This window comes from Ochlerotatus camptorhynchus, unplaced genomic scaffold (assembly GCF_037179485.1).
Source record: "Ochlerotatus camptorhynchus isolate MF236.1 unplaced genomic scaffold, CSIRO-AGI_Acam_v1.1 ptg000183l, whole genome shotgun sequence".
Taxonomy (NCBI): domain Eukaryota; kingdom Metazoa; phylum Arthropoda; class Insecta; order Diptera; family Culicidae; genus Ochlerotatus; species Ochlerotatus camptorhynchus.
In genome coordinates, this window is record NW_027040673.1 from 860,499 (window position 1) to 880,054 (window position 19,556).

At 40.1% G+C, this 19,556-nt stretch overlaps 1 protein-coding gene across 1 annotated transcript in view; it reads right to left on the reverse strand.

The window, feature by feature from the left end:
* The window catches only part of dally (division abnormally delayed protein), a 263,025-nt gene that overhangs the window by 32,671 nt on the left and 210,798 nt on the right, over positions 1-19,556 (reverse strand). Inside the window, exons 3-4 of the mRNA XM_065223046.1 lie at positions 2,574-3,111; positions 2,316-2,502 (exon numbers count right to left, since the gene is read on the reverse strand). Coding sequence (XP_065079118.1) covers positions 2,316-2,502; positions 2,574-3,111 — 725 coding nt within the window. The remainder of the gene's footprint in view (positions 1-2,315; positions 2,503-2,573; positions 3,112-19,556) is intronic.

Genomic DNA, 19,556 nt, shown 5'->3' on the forward strand with positions numbered 1-19,556 from the left:
GCCGAGATTGAAAGACTGATTGAACAGTTCAGTTTTAGATGCATTTCCTCAGTTATTAATTGAGAGCTTTCCATGCCAACATCAACGCATGATTTTGTATATTGTGTGGCAAGTACAATAATATTCTATGCCCTGGGAAATCGAGAAAATTTCCTACCCGATTTTTTTGACCGGACCGGAAATCGATCCCACCACCTCCGGCTTGGTAATACCGTACACACTTAGCAATGATTACTGACTTCAGTACTTTTTACCGAACATTCAACAGCTGAGCTTCTTAGACTTTTCGGCTGGTTTTGAAATATTGATAATTTTGCAATTATTTAAATTTGTGGTGAGCGAAAAAGTTATAAAAAAATAACATGTGTTGCCACGGATTACTATTTTACGATATGTTGAATCGGTTTGACCCAAAAAATCAAAATAAAATTGTATACAAAAGATCGAAAATCTGCCAAAATTGAATGTGCTAAGATTCTTGTCAACATTAAAGCGTTCAATTTAAAAATGTAATATGAGTTTGTTTTTTTTTTGGGAAGATTGAAAATTAAAAATGATGAAAATATTGAAATGGAATAAGCCTATCGAATTTGCCATTTTGAATAATATTCACCGAATTTAGCATAAATGTGTATGATAATCCATAACAAACAATTATGCAATTGTCCATGCAAATCGAAGAAAGTCGAGTCTATTAGATTTGTCATTTGGCGTGGAACTGCTCAGTTGCAAACATAATTTTAATATCTGAAATGGCTTAAATCTGGCTAGAATGGCTTAGAAAACGCAAAAATCAACTAGAATAGGGGGCGAACCCGGCGTAGTGTTTAGCATCCATACCTCTAACGCCAAAGTCACGAGTTCAAATCTCACAAGTCGCGAATGAGCCAAGAGCGTTAAAGTGACTATAATAATACAAAAAAGAAGTAGAATATCCAAAATGACTGATAACAATGATGAAACTATATTGATTGATTGATTGATTTATCTTTATTAAGAAGGCTTTCAGCTTGAGGCTGGTTCGCCTCCAATGAAACTATATAATGCAAGAGAGAAGGACTAGAAACTTCCATTTGATTCGACTTTTGATGCTTATCCTTGACATATACACGTATTCCAGCTACAATGTGCAAACTAGAGTTGATTCAATTTTATCAAAAGTGGATTTACTTAAACGTTATTTGAATTGTCCGGGTTTTTTTTTCCAGGAAAATCTTCTCGAATATAAGGAAAATCCATTGAAATTTTACTCAGTCTAGGAGTATACTAATGACTGAGTGAAACCTCTATCGATTTTCCTTATATTCGAGATGTTTTTTATGGAAAAGCCCGGAAAAGTCAACTCACTTTTGAGTAAATCCACTTTTGACGAAGTTGAGTCGACTCCACTCAATCAATTTTGAGTCGGTCTAATCGCCCGTCTAACAACAGCTTCTCAAATTAACGATAATTATGAATAATCTAAGAAGCAACAATATATTAAATTTTGATAGCATTTGGACAGCTAGAGTCGAAGCAATTTTCGTAAATTTGAATCTGGTTTCGACGAACCGCACGGTTCTTTGTTTTAACTTTGCTGATAACCACCGATAATCATTCACTTCTTATATGAGCTGTCCACTAACGAGCTATTTTTGCGAAAAGTCCTACTCATCAGCCGTCACCAGAGAGCAGACATCAATCAGTTTTTGTCAGCGTTCAATTAATTGATGATAATCATCAGATTTTCCAACAAAGGACGCTTTCTGATTCTGGCTATTATGACCGGTTGATTGCCTTGCAGTATCCCGGAAGCGGCAATGAGCGGTCGCACTAATGCGTTCCGAATTCGAAGTGCTACGCATACCGGCATTGTTCCCCAGAATGGTGATCGACATTCTAGACACCCAAAGCGCGAGCATCATGATGACAACGGCGTCTAAAATCATTAACAACACCACACCGCTTACCGACAATACTATCGCGACCGCGGTTGTGCTGCGGAAAAGTTTTTCTGCCTGCCTTTGCAATTTACTCGTTCTTTCAACGGACGGCAATTTCGGCTTATTCTGGCGAAATTTAAATACGATGTCATTCTGAAGGCACACACTTTTCGATGATATGCTGCTGGTGGTGGTGACGCTGTTAGCAATTAATTATTCACGTTCCAAATTGCTTGACGGCAGAAAAATAAGCTGTTTTATCGAAAATGCTGATCCGATTTTCTATAGAAACGTACCGTCAGCAATCATGAGTACCGTCGACAGTCAAATGCACTCAATTAAAATTTATAAATCAAACACAGCGACTCGAGGGGAGAGAGTTGAATCACCTACCTTCACTTCCAACTGGGGACCGTTTTCCATTGCGTGCATAATGGCATTGGACAGCTTGCCATCCAGACCTTTGATTTCGGCTTCGATTCCGTCGACTGAACGGACCGCATTGATCAGAGGAAGGATGGCCTCGGTGAATGTGTACCAATCCTGATTCAGGATTCCAATGTACTGCATCAGGCAACCCCTGGATTTAAATAGATTAAATGGCGTCATTAACAGTAAAGTAACATGAATTTGAGCGTCGCATGAACTTACCTCATGACATTTTTGCACATCCCTGCGCATGGCTTTGCATGGTTGTGACTATACCTCTTACAGCTAGCACAATAGTTCATTTTCAGTAGTGCTGCCTTGCAGGATCCCTGCAAATTTTCCGTACCCAGTTCGTCCAGTTTGTTGAGTACCTCGGCTCCTTCCCGGAGCACTCGCAGCAGAACGCTGGCAGCACTGACACTGCCCACCAGTGAGTTGGAAAGCAGCTGAGGGATATCCCCGAACGGTTTCAGATCATCGTACGTGTGAATGAGACAGTTTTTGTAATCACTGTGGAAATCAACATCCTTTTCGGCATGGACCACCGCATGGTGATATGCCACCGGGAATAGATGCCGGAAGAATTTATCTGTGACTAGATCCAGATCGTCGGTAAAGGACGTCGAAGTGAGATGATTCCGGATGGTTCCGTACAGTTCCAGAATCGGGTCCCGGGACAGTGGGGACATCTTTCGGTACACGGTTGAGAACAGATTCAGCGTTTTGTTCTCGGACTGGCGTGACAGTTGCAACAGATAATCTGTAAATAGAAATCAAGGGAAGGGCAGCGAATTAGTTGAGATTCCACCGGTTGGATAGTGTTACATGCATAAATGTATGGATACCAAATTTCTCACGACGCGCGTGAGGTTCTGCATGCCATGCAGGGTACCTATGCGTTGTTTTTTATGAATAAAGTAATAAGCCTAACAAGTAATTCAATACCCGAAAGCGCGGAACCAACCGGGAGCCAGGAGTTTGCAGAGTTGATCAGTGGCGTCATATGGACGCTAAAGCAGTGGGGGCGTGATGGTTTTTGAAATATTTCATGCACTTAAAATCTTTTGTAAATTTACCGATTAATCATTAATGTTAATAAATAGAATCACTACAGGTGCTTGATAATTGCCTTTTGGAATGTCTGACTAGCTTCAATAGTGGAGACCAGTGAGCTTGTTACATGTGTTTTAAAGCATAATGGATTTTGATTCAACAAAATATGTCTGCATAATCCATTTTGATCGAAATCGGGAGTAAAAGTGAATCTGCCTTCTTTTTTCGTTAGGTTTTTATCCGATTATACCAAATAATTTTAACCAGTTCCGTCATTAACATTTTAAGGATAGGGATGCCGTAGTATAGTATATCGGTCTATAAAACGCTTTCTTCGAAAATATGGCCAAACGAGGCATGTATGAGTATGGCTACACTACGAATTTTTAATAAAGCTAAATTCATTCACTACACTCACTCTACATGTTTTCCATGAGACCTAGTCAGTAGAAGCTTAAGAAGAAGAAGATTAGGTTTCCGGAACGGGCGAGGATATTTGTGGTAAATTCTCTCCACTTCCGGTAATTTTTTTTTTCATTTCATAAATATTGCCAGCTCGACTGGAAAATCACGCGTTGGTACGCTTAGGTGGTTTAGAAAGTGTAGGTAATTCGAATAACAATGCCCTCGTTACTTCGATTTAATGATATTAGATGGAATGGATCTAAGCAGGATCCTGTCCCCTCTTAAACCGGCGCTTTTGTCCATCGCTCACGGTTGGAAACAACGCACAGCCCAGACAGCACCGAGGGATCGACTAAACAAAAGCAGAGTCGAAAGAATAAATCTCAAATTCATCTTTCGAAATCTTTTTAACGAAGCCATAAGAGAGTGCGAGGAGTTGCATTTAAATTTACGTGCCTTGCCCGGGTCGTCGTCGTCGATCGGCGCATGTTGGGAATCTCCGTACAACGACCGGAGGTAAAGCAAAGAAGCATTCTTCTTGTTTTGTGCTTTCCGTTGCCGGACTGCGTCTGCATGTTTGGTCTTGAGCAATCGTTTTTATGCAGCCTTATTGAAGCCTTTTCTTCGAATCGTTTGTTTCATAAACGGCCGGTCTCGGTTATGGCATTCTTCCGCGATGACGTCACGTGCGAGAACCAGTTGGAAAAGATGACTACAAGAAGACGCGAAAAAGGTACACTCACCGGGTTGATTCATGAAACTTGTGTGCGTCCTCAGGAAGATTATTACGAGGAAGCGGAATTCTTTGTATCAGCAGCCAGCATGGGTAAATTTTACACTTCTCACAATCACAAGAAATACTCAGTGGAAAAGTTTTTCAATTACGCGATATACCCCTTTCTCACCTCGACCTACCCCTGTCCAGGTTTTCCAATCTTGATGTCGATGAATAATAATAATTAAAAGTTTACTCATTGCCAGGCAGGATGGATAACAGGCATCATCAAATTATCTGCCCGAAATCGTTCAAACAAAAAGGGAATTTCCGAGCCGGGTTTTTACTGATTCGGTTCACGTTTGCGAAGGCACGCGTTCATTCCTGTGGAGGTCCCACAATATCAACTCCCTGAATTGGAATAAAATTGCTTGCTTGCTGCTGTTCTAGTGTGTGTACATAGTCAAAGGACCAGAAACCAATAGCCACCACGTTCGCGGGCTGTCTGCTGGACACACATTCCAACGGGTCCAGTCGATCCAACCGAGTAGACGCAGCTCAGCAAAATTTTATCTCTCTGCACTTTGGCCCAGGTATTGTGCTCACATGTGAACTTATACTTTGTACTTTGTCACGGAACTGCTAGGGGTGAATTTTGTTGTTGATTCAATTCATGCAGTGCAAAACAACGAACGGATGGACCGTGCATTGTTTATTCCTACCACGTGTCGCTGTTCTCAGAGTATGCGGACTTAGTTTTCGTTGTTTGTGAGCGAATATTGCTGTGGGTTGTGGCAGACCGTGTTCGCAGTGGAGATAAGTTTTACAACTTGCTTCCTTCTTGCTCCGACTAAATCGTGGTTATGTGCATGCAGGCAGAGCAAGAAGTATGACGACGATGAGGAACGTTGAGAAATGCTGCTTCCTGGCAGATCTCCTCCATTGACCTGTTTTATTGTCCGGTAAATTCTCGGAAGACCCCACGTGATAACACACTTCACGGCATGCGGGCTGCGATGCAGGATTGGACTTTGTGTTGGTACCATGAAATTCATTGCATTCACAAACTACATCCTTATCGTATAATGGCTTCTTACGTGGAGCACATTTATTACGATTATCAGGTTGAATTTTAAACTCACTGGCAACTCTCGCAGGCCAATAAAAGTTAAAATAAGTTTTTTTTTATTGCATGCACACATTCATTGATTTGTTTCCGTCGATCTTGTTTTCCGTGCTCAACACCAATGCTACTGACGCATGGGAGGCAGTTCTCACACCTGGGCCCTACCTTTCGACCCATCAACTCATGAACCGAGAACCAACGGCTTTACTTTCCAGCGGCGCCAAATGGGATTGAACTCAGGCCAGCGGGGTGAGAGATAATCACGCTTACCACTACACCACCGGCGCCCCTAATGCATAAAATGTAAGCATGGTTTCATTACATCCTTTTGTATATGTTTCTTGTGAGGAAAATGGTGGAAGTGTACTATAGCTATACAATTGCCAATTAGATCGTTAGGATCAATATCGAACATTTATGGAATATAACTTCGATCCTAATATTCCTGTGCAAACCAATGCTAATTAATCAATGATCTTGAATCTCTGACTATATCTATGGTCAAAACAAGAGCTGCCTCAGTACGGAGATGTGAGGTGAAATTCAATTCTATTACAATAGAAGATGATCTTCAACTCTAGATCCGTATTAAGGTGAAGCTGCAGCCTCGAAAGAAAAATATTGATTTTTCTAAAAATATAAAAAATAAGTTATCTTTGCAAAAATTGGACTCAAAAAATCACAAAAATCCAACTTCCACGTCCTACTTTTTTTTCATGATGAGCTTAAACTTGAGCTTTGGTTGTCCGTACATTTCAGTAGTTGATACTCCGTGATGGACAAGATCCAGCAAAATTGCATTTTGATCCATACGAATAGAGCCTGGCATAAGCTAACCATTCTTTATGTACACGATTCGAAGTTTCATCACTTTATATGGTGGTCAATAATGGCGCCGGCTACGTCGTTACGGTCATCGGGTAAAGTATTGAAAGTTCAGCATGCGTTGTTACTAGAGACCAAATACACCACTGCATCTCCACAGTTGTCACATGATGGATTTTTTGTTAGTACGGAGGGTAAATGAGATCTGGATTCACTTTGGAAAGTGATGCAATCTTTTAAAGTCTGATAAGAAAATTATGGCACCCTACAAACTCAATTGTGTAAGGAGCATGGGAATAAACCCATGATTTTCTGCTTAATAATCAAGCATCATTAGGCCACAGAGTCTACTTCTAACTCTTAAGGGGTTACGCCACCCTAGGATTTTCAAAAAATCGATTTTTTTTTTAAATAAAAAGGTACTCTGAAGTGTCAAGAATAAGGGACAATTGGTTCCATGTCGAACAAATTAAAATTCCGAAAGTTATAAGCGAAATTACAAAACTTTGCATCACGCACCTGAACGGTTCGGGCCGCCAGGCGGCGAAATGTACAGTTACCTATCGGACGATAAAAAAGAAAACTTCTCGATCGACTATCGGTATTAGTGAAATAGTTTGTGTACCGGTTAGAGCGCGTACAGATGGCTCTGCATCATATCAGTCTCTTCTGTGCGTTGAAACAATGGGTGACAACGGTATTGTTTACAAGGGAAAAAAGGCACCAACAGAAAAACGTTTGAGTCTTCTGGGCGGCGAAGCATCAAACAACGACGACCTATCAATCGTTTTGCTGCGGAATCCAATTCTGAGTCTGTTAGTGCGTCGGCAAAAAAAAACTCAAGTCCAAAAGCTGTGACGATGTCAACATCAACGAATCTTTCGGCTACCGCTTCCTGAACTTTGTAGCAGTTTTTTCCACCATTTCCCAATACGTCTCATGCAAACAATGTGGATCAGATGTGAACTAACTATATTTTACGGCGGTGCACTGTTTTCGAGGCTATCAAACCTGTGTTCACCGAATTGAGCAGCGACGATTTACTCGGCCGGTGTTTAGGAGGATATACCCAGAACTCCAACGAGAGTTTTAATGCAACCGTGTGGGCCCTTGCTCCGAAGTCCCGCTCCAGCAACAAGACGGTCCTGGAGATTTGCACTGATCTGGCTGTAGCAAATTTCAACGATGGCTTTTCCACTGTGATGGACGTTATGGCAGTACTTGGACTCGAAATAGGCCGCAAATGTTACAACTTTTGCGTTGAGAGTGACGCAAAACGAATCACGCAAGCTGAGCAGTCTCTGACGGAAGGTGCTAGATTGGCTCGCCTCTCGCTCAAATCGTCGAGAAAAGCCGAAGGCGATGAGAATCACAACGTGGAAGGCATGCTCTATGGTGCTGGGATTACGGATTAAAGGTTTGTTATCTTCAACTATATATATTCCCTTACTTTTGCCAAAAATCTGTACCTCAAACTCGCGTTTTTTTTTCGATACAACATTTCTCTCCGCGGCCCACACGATAGCATCTGCAATTTTGACTCAATTTGATCTAGACTTTGACGATTGCATTCTCTGATTAATTATCTAGAGAAGTACATACGAACTTTTCAATTGATCAAAAAATGCAATTGTGGTAAACAATTTTAGAAACAAATTTCAGGCGAAAAAACTGATTTTTTGCAAAAACAAGTCCCATTTGCGTAAAATTCAAAAATTTTTCATCTCCGTATGTACTTCTCTAGGTATTTTTATATAAAATAAGAAAAACCACTCGTTTTTGTTCTAGGTTCATATTTACGACGAAGAAAGTGTGGGCCGCGTAACACTACACGGGAAGCAGTGCCAGGAACTCGCAGTGCCGCCAACTGCCACACATGGTTTCCCCTTATGAAAAAATACTGTAAGCACCCCTAATTATGTGTACTATAAGCCCATATAAGTTAATTTAGTATGTGACTTTATTTAATAACAAAAAAAATTAATGAAGTTGGTGCATTTTTCTGTATTCTAGGGTGGCGTGACCCCTTAAAACTAATACGACCGTCAATCCTTTAATCCCAGAAATGTGAAGCTATACAATAGTATTTGATTTCCCGAATATCAATTGCATAATGAGTCTGAGACTTAACCGACTAACTGTAATCCAGCTTCTGCTTCTGATTCTCGTCAAAACTTGAGATATAATAGACGATCGATCGGTTGTTATTACTAAACGTCTGTATAACTAAGGAGGATGTGCAGACAGAAAGAGCCATAATAATCATGGTCAAAAAAGTAAAAACAACTCTAGTTTTCTACCACACTTGTTATCTTGATGAGTAATTCAATCTTGGCTTACGTAAACTTGATTTATAGAGTTACGTTGGAACATCTACCCGAGTCAGCAGGCCGTTAACCCAGCAGCGGACTTTGCCACAGCGAGGCACCACCTGAGTCAGCGGATCCTCAACCTGGCAACGGACTTTGATACGGCCAGCCTCATCGATTTCATCGAGGAGCACGGTCAACAGATTTAGCTTATAAGTAGGACTAAGCATGACAGGAACGTTGTCAGTTAGTATTGTGAGTTAGGTGAATTACGTACGAAGTGCATAATTCTGTGTGAAGGTGAAGAATCAGTGAAAATAAATGTTAGTTAGTTGATTTGTCCTTTTTTTAAAAGGTTATCACGGCCAGACACTCGTGATTATAGTGATGTCCATCAGATATTTGAAAGATTTTCTAAAAATATTGATAAAATATAAACTATGATTATTATACTTCATACATAATGAAAAAATAAGTTAAAGTGTGACTAAATCTATGACTTCCAAAAAGTCTGATAAATGTCTGCATCTTGGACAATGTCTGCAACAAAATTGAAAAACCTGCACATCAGGTCTGCACAAAAAAACTGATATTCTTGAATGTGTCATATCCTTTTTCAATATTTTTAGAAAAATCTAAACGTGTCGGAAAATGAATATTTCCTCACGGCTAAATATTTTTGTTTAGTCTTGAAAATTTTAACTTTGCCTTCAGGACAAACTTCTATATAATATTTAAAAACAAATGGACCGGCCAGCGTAAAGCTGTGCCATTATGGTCTAGTTGTTTCACTACCAGGAAAAAAGCACTTGATATGATTCAGATCAAAGAACTCCCTGATACAGTACTACCGAGGTACATAGAATTTTAAATGTTGAGACTTTAGAACAAATGTCCTACAAAATAGTTAGTAATTTCAGGCAAAACTAGTTACAATAATCAATTGCAACCATCGTCAGTTCACTTTATTTTTAGATAAGATATAGTATAAGGTTTTAGATTTAAGGCGATAATTGTTATACTGATACGCACTGCCGCTCATCGCAAGTCGGTCCCATTTACATATTTGTCGAAACTGAGTTTTGCTAATGGTAGCTAATAACCCATATTTTCATAATACTGGATTAGCTTAACATCTTTGTTATGTAAAAGTTTGAAAACAGCCAAACAAGTTGTCCCATTGCGAAAGAAACAATGTTACAAAGCAAACTTAAAATGCATTTGCTATGGGACGGACTTGCTATGAGCGGCAGCGTAGGTATAGAAAATCTGTTTAAAATACTGAACTGTTAGGAATTTGGAACAAATAAAGAATTAAACAAATTCGTGATAGTGATGAAAGCTGTTTTGTCATTATTGCCGTTTGTGGTTGAAATGTACCAGACATAATGAAGATTAGATAGATAATAAAAAAATAAGTCAAGTTAAGCTAAGTTTTCTTTATTAGGGAGGCTTTTAGCCTGAAGCTGGTTCGCCTCCGAAAAAAAAAACTAACTGTTAACAGTCCAAGCCCGAGTTTTCGCAAAAAAATGCAAAGATTTGGCACTAAGATAATGTATTATTCCAATATATGTTAAGTCCAGTGTTGGGAAAATATCAAAAAATCAAATCTCACCATCGCCCAAGATCACGCTTGATTTTCGTAGACAAAAATCAACAAGCAAACAACTGCGGTTGATTTTGCAAACTGTGATATCGCAGCTCGGAATATCAAGCAAACAAAACTCACCAACTGCAAATCTCACCAAACTGTGGTGAGATTGAGTTTAATGATTTTTGCTTTACACCCGAATGCAATCGAAACTTCCATAACGGATTGCAGCAGTCCCTTCGCGTCTGCCATCGGTGAAGATTGAAAAGAGATAGCAAACTATGCTTTCTCTTTCTAAGAAAATGATGTGCAATGGAATCATTTTTGTGTCGACTCAACTATCAGCTTGATTTTTGTACGTTGTGAATAGTCTCGCAATATCAAAGGAGCTTGTAAAATCAATATCAAGCATGATATTTTGTTCCAATATCACGCGTGATATTGTGAGCGCATGAGAGCGGAAAAATATCAATTGATTTATGATTTTGCCAACACTGGTTAAGTCAATGGTGGTAAAAATACAAAATGTATATTCTATTTGCATAACTGACATAAATCGGCTATAGAATTATATTAAAAAAAAACTATTTTGAATTTTTTGTCATTGATTTTTAGCAAGATTATAAAAATAACTTTACTTCAAAAAGATAGTTTCATCATAATCAAATTAAAATTGTTTTGTTTTGGCTGAAACTTGGGCCGAAATTTTATCTAAATCCTTGCTTTAGCCACAAGTCTGAAACGCCTGTCATCTGTGAACAACTCGAGTGAAGCAACAACTTCTGTTCCTTTACGATTAAGCTTGGTAAACGTCGCCCCGCATTGCGCAAAATAGATAGAGCTCTCTAGATATCATTATACCGTATGCGTGATAATGTTTGCACCATTGAGCAATTTCAAAATTTAAAAAATTCTCAAAAATTTCGTTTTTGAGTTTTTTATTTATTCAAAGGGGGATGCTATGGTAATCATCGATCCAGTTTCCACTTGCTGCAATTACGGCCTTCACACGCTTCCGGAATGCACGGCAGGTTCTTATAATGTAGTCTGGATCCATTTCTCTCCAGGTACAGGTCAATGTTTGTCTGAGGCTTGCTGTACTCGGGTGGCGTTTAGAAAAGGCCTTGGCCTTCATGACGCGCCATATTGAGTCATCCAGCGGATTAAGATCGGGGCTGGATGGCGGCCACATATCCTTCGCCCAGAACGGAAGATGTTCCTGCAACCACTTCTGAGTGCGATTCGAGGTGTGGCACGGAGCCTAATCTTGTTGAAATACAACATTTGGCTTCGGACCGTACTGTTATTTGATCCACGGAAGAACATACTTACTTAAAATCTCGATGTAGACCTCCGTGTTGACCTTGTCGCCTTCTGGAATGAACACCGGGTCCATTGTTTTGCCATCGGAAGCCACCAATCCAAACACCATAACGCTAGCAGGATGCTTGGTCAGATACACAATCTTGTGCTCGTCGGCCACGTCTTTTACCGGAAGAGAACTAATATACAGGTCGGTTGTGTAATTTGATACGGGATCGACGGTAAACATGCTCTCGTCAGTGAACAGAATTACCGGATTTTTTCACTTAAGGAAGTTCAAGATTTTCTTGCATCGTTCGACTCGTAGCTCCCGGATGCGGTTGGTAATCATGTGAGTTTTTTTTTTCCGTATCCTCGACTTCGCCCCGCAATCTTCCTTTACGATCTTCCGTGCCGTAAAGTCACTGATCCCGTGTTCCTTTGCCATTTTTCTTATTGAACGCACTGGATTCACCCGAATCTTCCTTTTGATAGCAGCGATAATCCTCGGAACCCGAGCTGACCTCGGACGACCTGTGGCCACCTTCGCGGATAGTTGTTCTTTCTTTTCTCGGTCTAAAACCCTTTTGACGGTCCACCGGGACAATCCCACGGCGATTGAAATGTCTTTTTGCGTCATTTGCGCGTGGGACAAATCACGAATATGCTGCCACTTCGTCATGGTGCAACTGTCAAACTAAGTAAATCATTTTCTTTTATATACAGCCTACTACGGTATGAGCTATAGGTTACGTGCATGCAAAGAAAACCAAGGCAACCTTATTTGTACGATGGTGCAAACATTATCACGCATACGATACACTACATGTTTCACATTATGATTCGAAAACAACTAAAACATTTTTTTATTTATTAGTGCGGGAAAATAAGATTAGTTCTGAGGGCATTAAATAGGATGCCACCAGCCGCATTTAAGGTGAAAGTGACCTAGTGAGTAAATAACAAATAGAAAAATGGTTTTCTCTGAGACATCACTTCAGATTGGAAAAAGTTCTCGTTGTTTTGAGCGAAATAATAAAAGGTAAACATCGACGAGAGGTTTTTGCAATCTGATGTGATGTCTCAGAGTAAACAATTTTTGAACAGTAGCGCTGCTGATGTTTTCGGTAGCTTCAAACTCTGTATCTGATTGCAGGAGGTTGTTTCTAGCAGGCTAAATTTAGTTGAAAATCGTGTTATATATCGTGAGAAAATTGAGCAAACAAAAATTGCAAAATCTGATCTAGAATAACATAATTTCTATTTTCATCATATTTGTCTTCAGACTTTCGAAAGAGATAATGCAGAACTACCAGAAGCGAAAAAGAACCATAATTCGGAAAGCATAGGAGGGATTATCTCAATGCTGTAGACTACCAAATTAAGGTGATTCCTTGGTCATGATTGCTAATATGCCCTATCACTTAATGTTTTTGAGAGCACAAATCTCAGGCACTGTTGGTCGCTCACGAAATTGGAACTCCTTGTGTGCTGCGCCGCAGCATACATGATGTTCCAGTTTAATTGTTGTTTGTGTGTGAGAGCATGTATTTGTGCTCTTGAAATTTCGAGGTGATAATGACATTGATCAGAAATAAGGTTTCCACAGTGATTCACCTTAAAAAGGTTGTGCAACACTGAATTGAACTTCTTTTTATTTATTTGTTATTGACCTATTAACTCTTGTATTGATTTAATGTGGTTATGCCAAAATGTGGTTTTCTGTACAGCATCCACACAAGCTTCCAAAGCTTCGAATCCGCTAGCACAACCCCCGCATCAGTAAAGCCGACTCGTGGCTCCAAACTACGACACACATTTTGCTGTATGCAAATGTTGAACTTTTCCATTTTTGTATTGCATATATTGCACTTCCCAAACTGCCAACTACGTAAACACAACACAACGCAAAACAACAATCCTATCTACACGGCTTTACCTTACCCCAGCCTTGCTGCCGGTTCTTGTGACATTGCCCCACCCTGTTGAAGCATAACACTGTGTACCGATTCCCGATTGCCACACGCCGAGTTCTGAAACACACAACATTTTCCACACAGGCAATAAAAGTGCATCCCCAATTGAGTTATGCATGTGGTTTGAAAAATGCATCCACTTCCGAAAGACTCAATCCCTTGCTGCCGATGTATAATGTCGAAACAGTTTCCGGCATTCTGCTATGTGCTACAACTACCATATGTAGTAGACCAACTTTAAAACAAGTCGACTAGTGCTCATAAGTGCCGGTGCACTATGGTCGTCCAGGGAGCTAATGCAGTTGGATAAATTTAAGAGTTTCGTACTTCTCAATACAGTTCGTTTATGTGAGCTCATGTAGCCTGGTACAAACCGAAAACTTGTCGATAGGAAATGGGATCCCAAAACACACACACGAAACTACGGAACCCAAAAATCGTGAGCTTGGTCTCATCAAACAAGGTATAACTCCACCCGAATCGTGTGATCTCTATTAATACTCTGTGAATTTGCAATAGCCACACTAATTCCTTGAGATTCTTTTTTGTCCTGCTCATAAGTACGGCAGCGTCCCCAGTTGTGTATCGAAACAGATTATTCCAAATAGGATTATGATTTATAAGGCGTATGCGAGTTGAAATTTATGGGCTTGATCAGCAGCGGTTGAATTGAAGTAGCTGAGATTACGGTAGATGTTTGTTTTCAATGTCGCAGTGTTTTTGCATTTTGGGAGCTGGGAAGTAGTTCGTAAATAAACGAATAATCTGCTTTTATTTTTTACCGAGCAGATACATAACTAGGTCGGGCCGATTTTCTCCACAGTCACGATAAATAGCACTTATAGTGCAAATAAGGCCACAATTATGCATCCCACACGAATGCAAATCAAATAAATGAATTAATCCATAATTACACGGTGCTTACCAACATCGATCCAGCTCAGAGAGAAACCTGTCTCTGTGTCACTGTTTCATTTCCATGCAATCTCCATCATGGCTCTTCCAATTATTCCGGCAGTTTAAAACGACTATCCACTGCGATTCAGCAGCGACCAGAAACGCCGAGAGTACCGTATAAATGTCATGCATAATTATCACATTAATTGAACTATAATTGCAAAACATTAATCATCGTACGCTCAGCATACGATCCTAAAAGCTGCTGACGTTCCATCCACGTAGTTAAACACGTTCAATTGCCGCAGTGGCTGGTTACTAACCCAACACTCTTGGATATTAGCAAATTAGCTTAGATTTGCAGTGAGCCACCCTAATCATTATCTTTATATGGTGGGGAGCATATTCACATATGCTGGCTGGCACTTATTACCTACTGTTTGTAGAACACGGAGTGACCCTATCCTGCACCTAATGCAAACGCACTAGGGTTTGCCCAGAAACGATTACCGAGACCGGTTGATCGGTCCTCTCAGATGAGCTTCAGTAATCATCAACCCTATCCCTTCAACCAAACTGCGGGTTGGAACTGGAAATAAATTATACCTAAAACCAACAACATCAGCCACCGAATAATTGATCACATTAATCAGTGATACCGGTGTTTGCAGTAGGGCAGCATCTTCTCTTCAGTCTGTCACCGGCAGCATTGATTGCATTAGTGCAGAGATCAGAGATCCACTTTTGGAGAGGGTTTCGCCCGGGCCGGATACGAACCCGTGTGTCGTTTCCATGACCGCAAAAGGGTTAGCAGGATTCAGGTAAAAGCTGGTTCTTTTAAATTGGCAGCTGAATGGCATCTCCACCGCATTCGGTGCCCGATGTTTCACTGTAGCCGCAATATCAGCATACGTGTGTTATAAAGCGTAAATGATAGGATTATGCTGCGCTTTGGCACCGTGGTGATGATCGTGACGATGCTTTGTGCACAGATTATAAGAGGTGTGTTTTATGCACGAGCTTACCAGTGTGCTGCTGCATGTGATTTAATTCTGCTGATGTGCAACTGACAGCAAGTGCAGCACTAATGATAATGGATGAAGTGAGCCCCTTTAAGCTTTCAAAGGTGGGTGATAAATTACGTGGGTTCAAAAAAAAACTGTTGGTTCTGACTGTGTTCATGAGAAGTATGCTTTAATAAGCTTTTAATGAATGTAATGAGAGATCCTAGCGCGACGTTTCAGTGGTAGAGGTGTTGGAAATATTGGAATCCGTGGTGGGTGTAATCATTAATTTATGCCTACATTTTATTTATGCATCACATGCTCAATTCATTTCAACAGAAAAAAAAAAACGATCTAATGGAAACCATCCAATTTCTGGGGATGGCAATTGTTTACATTGACCACTCGAAACCTTTTCTTAGTACACATGCACACATCCTCTTATACCGCTAACCAGCACCATTATCGACTGAACGGTTTGCAGAACCATGCTTGCTCACCATTCATTGAATTCAATCGTTTAATGCGAACCATAGCTAGGGAGAGCCACCTGTTATTATTCGATCAGCAACAGGTCAAATCAAGACTCAACCACTTAACAAACTTACGTCGGTGCCTACCGAGAAGCCGCGAATTTTCCACTTGGATGTTTTATCGCACCTCCACCATCATCATCGATACAGAAAATAAATTCGCCAAAACCACATTGCCAGTTATTGCCGCCGGAAGACGGTTCTTAGTAAGAAGTATTAGCGAAAATAAATAAACAAACCGATGATGGTTGGCTGTTGCCAAATCGGCGTGCGGTGCGAAACTAAATAAACCACAAAGTAACGTTGCGTGCAATCGAGTCCAGGAATGCGAGGGCAATTCAAGTTTAGATGAACCGCAAATCAATGCATGGGCATTATGGTTGAATCACTGGAAGATTTAGTATGGGGTATTGCTTCTTTTGACATGTTGTTGCTTCGCATGAACAAACGAAGCCAGCGTTTGTAATCAATCGATGTGGGAGAGTATTCAATAATAAGAAGATTTATCAAATTAATTACAGAGAAATGCAATCAAGTCGTACATTATGTGGATTCATTTGTAAAATTAACTGTAGATCAATAATATGCATTAGCTTGACAAACTTGTAAAGGAGTTATACATTCAATAGCCTTCCCCCACTAACCTTGCATAGGCAGTTTTACATATATTTTTATTAGGGGCCATCCATAAATTACGTTGCATATTTTTGACTATTTTCTGACCCCCCTTCCCCCTCTAGTGAATTTTCCTACACTCAATACCGAATACCTGATAAAATTTCTGAAATCATCTTCCACTTTAAAATGCTACGTCATTTATGCATGTTCCACCTGATTTTTTTTATATAAAGGTAATTCTTAGAGTTTTCAATTCATATTTTCAGTTGGCTTCATGTTTTACTCCTGCCTGAGATTTTGTAAAATATGTTAAATAAGTTGATTTTAAAGATAGTAGAATATCACCCCTAAGATTACTCATATTTCATTCTATTTGCATAGGGAGGTAGCTCATCGATTCTTGCGGTTCGCCTCCTAGCATCGTGATATAAGGTACCAGGCGATAACCAGGGTAGTTGATCGATAGCTCGATGACGTCATTTCGTTGGTGTCTGCAATGGGAAATTCTCATAGTAGGCGTTGACGATGGGACGTTGTCGAGTTGTTGAATAGCAACTATCCCCTTTTTATTTTTCTGCTCTTCTTTCCTCTTCTCTTCTTTTGTTTTGTTTGTTTACATATAACTAATACTAATACGTCCTTGTTTTCTCTCTAATTTGTCTACTTTGTCCCACCATCACGATGAGAGATGAGCTACCGTACATGGTACACGCTCATATACACTCCCAAAATAGTATGCCGCAAGTAAGTATATCACAGAGGCAATTAAAGATCCAGAAACAAAAACCGATAACGCTGAAGATAATGAGCTGTGGTGATTTATATGACTATATAGTATTATTTATTTATACTAACCTAAACACAACGTGGGGTGACCCAAATCCAAACGATCACTAACCAAAATAATAGACTTATCTTTTTTCAGCAGGTGTAATTTCGTTTAGTTCTGTTTCTCTCTTTTCAGCAAAACAACTACAAAAAAACCTCTATAACTCTTCTTCATTCTTTTAATCTCCTACTATCCCCTATAAATGTATCGGAACCTAGTGGGACTGTCTGTGCAAACAGAAACAGACCTGCTAGTGGAAGAAGGTCGTTATAACTCGATTAAACTCGTACTCGCACTCGCTTAACGGCAGATTGGTTTACAGTGGTCGACCAGGGTGTGTGCTGATAAATTACAAAATTACAATTACATCATTATTTCATACATCAGCTTGAATTACGTTGATCAATATTACATTTTTTTTGCTGTGCACTGCACCACCGGAGCCAGCAAAGTTCAACAATCCATCGTTGCTTATGCCTTTGTTGTCGTTTGGAACCAGTTTTGCGAGGTAGGCGACGATTGTGCGTATTTCTCGCGTAACTTTTGAAAAGGGCCTATTTATAGCCTGAACAATACTTAAAGAGCAAATTGAAACATTGAACGTCGCGTGAAAGTGGAACTTAATGAAGGCCTAAGTACTTTTTCGTAGTTTTTAGTTTTCAGATTTGAAAGATCGTCGGTTACAGTGGCCTGCTTACTGAGCAGAAAAACGCGGTCCCAGGTCCTTACATATCAAAGAGATTTATGGTCAAATCGCTTGTGTATCGTGTATTTTGCGAAACTCGTTGTTGTCGTTGATTTCGGGTTTGAATGGATACAAACATTTGAGCAACGGTATTATGTGATATGAGGGGCTCGGTGGCCTTAGAGCAACCGTTTTTGCTTACTGAGCAGAACATCATGAGTCTAATCTCAGGCCCATCAACATTCAAGATTCGTCAATCGTTTTATTTGTTAATATGACTACATGGTAATAACAGCAACTCGGTGATTAAAAAGGTGCTCGTCTGCCTAGTGGCAAACGTTTTTGCTTACTGAGCAGAAGACCGTAGGTTTAGTCCCAAGCTCCTTCGCGTTATATGATCGTTAGGACATCAATTCAGCTTATCGTTTACTAAAACGAACCCTGCTGCAAACCCAACCCTCTTATCCAACATCCCAGTGATTCCTCGTGGAAGTGCAGAAGTGTTCTCGGCTTCCATCAAAGCGAGTGTCGTGTCAATACAATCCTTCCCATTGCTTTCTTGACCTGTGTTCGGGCGCGGCCGGCGCTGGTATTGCCTAATTTAAAATCACCAGTTTTTACACATTGAGGATGATTGCTAGTCCCAATCATCGTCTATTGGTTTTCCGTGTAATTACAGCTGATCTGGCTGAATGTCAATCAAGCTCAAGCTGAAGCTCAAGTAGAATATCACCCCTAAGATTACTCATATTTCATTCTATTTGCATAAGAATTGCCTGAACATTTTTCTGTCATCCTCTGAAAATGTGATAATGTTAAACAAATTGCAAATAAATAAAACGCGATAAAAAATTTCATCCCAAAGTTCTGCCTGGAAAGGTCCGGAAGCTAAACAAAAACCTTTGCTTGGAAATACATTCTCATTAGATTTAACATATTCAACATGCGTTTCTATTGTAGACCCATTTGATTTCAGGCTGATAACTATCCCAAAATTCAAGTAAACTTTGAATGCATCTAACTCCGTAAGCAAAACAATTTTTTTTATATTATAGCCACTTTAACGCTCTTGGGTCATTCGTGACTTGTCTGGGGGTAAGATTTTAACTCGTGACTTCGGCGTGAGAGGCATGGATTCTAACCACTACGCCGGGGTCGCCCCCTCCAAGCAAAACAAATGAAATCAAAATGGCTGCCACATAATGCACTCATCTAGGTCACATAGGACCACAGTGCAGTGGTGTAAAATTTGCGAATCTAGTGTGTGTTTTGAGTTTTACCATGAAGGCCGCTTTCCGACCCCAATATTCTTCTGTTCATTCTCTGAAAGCTTCAAG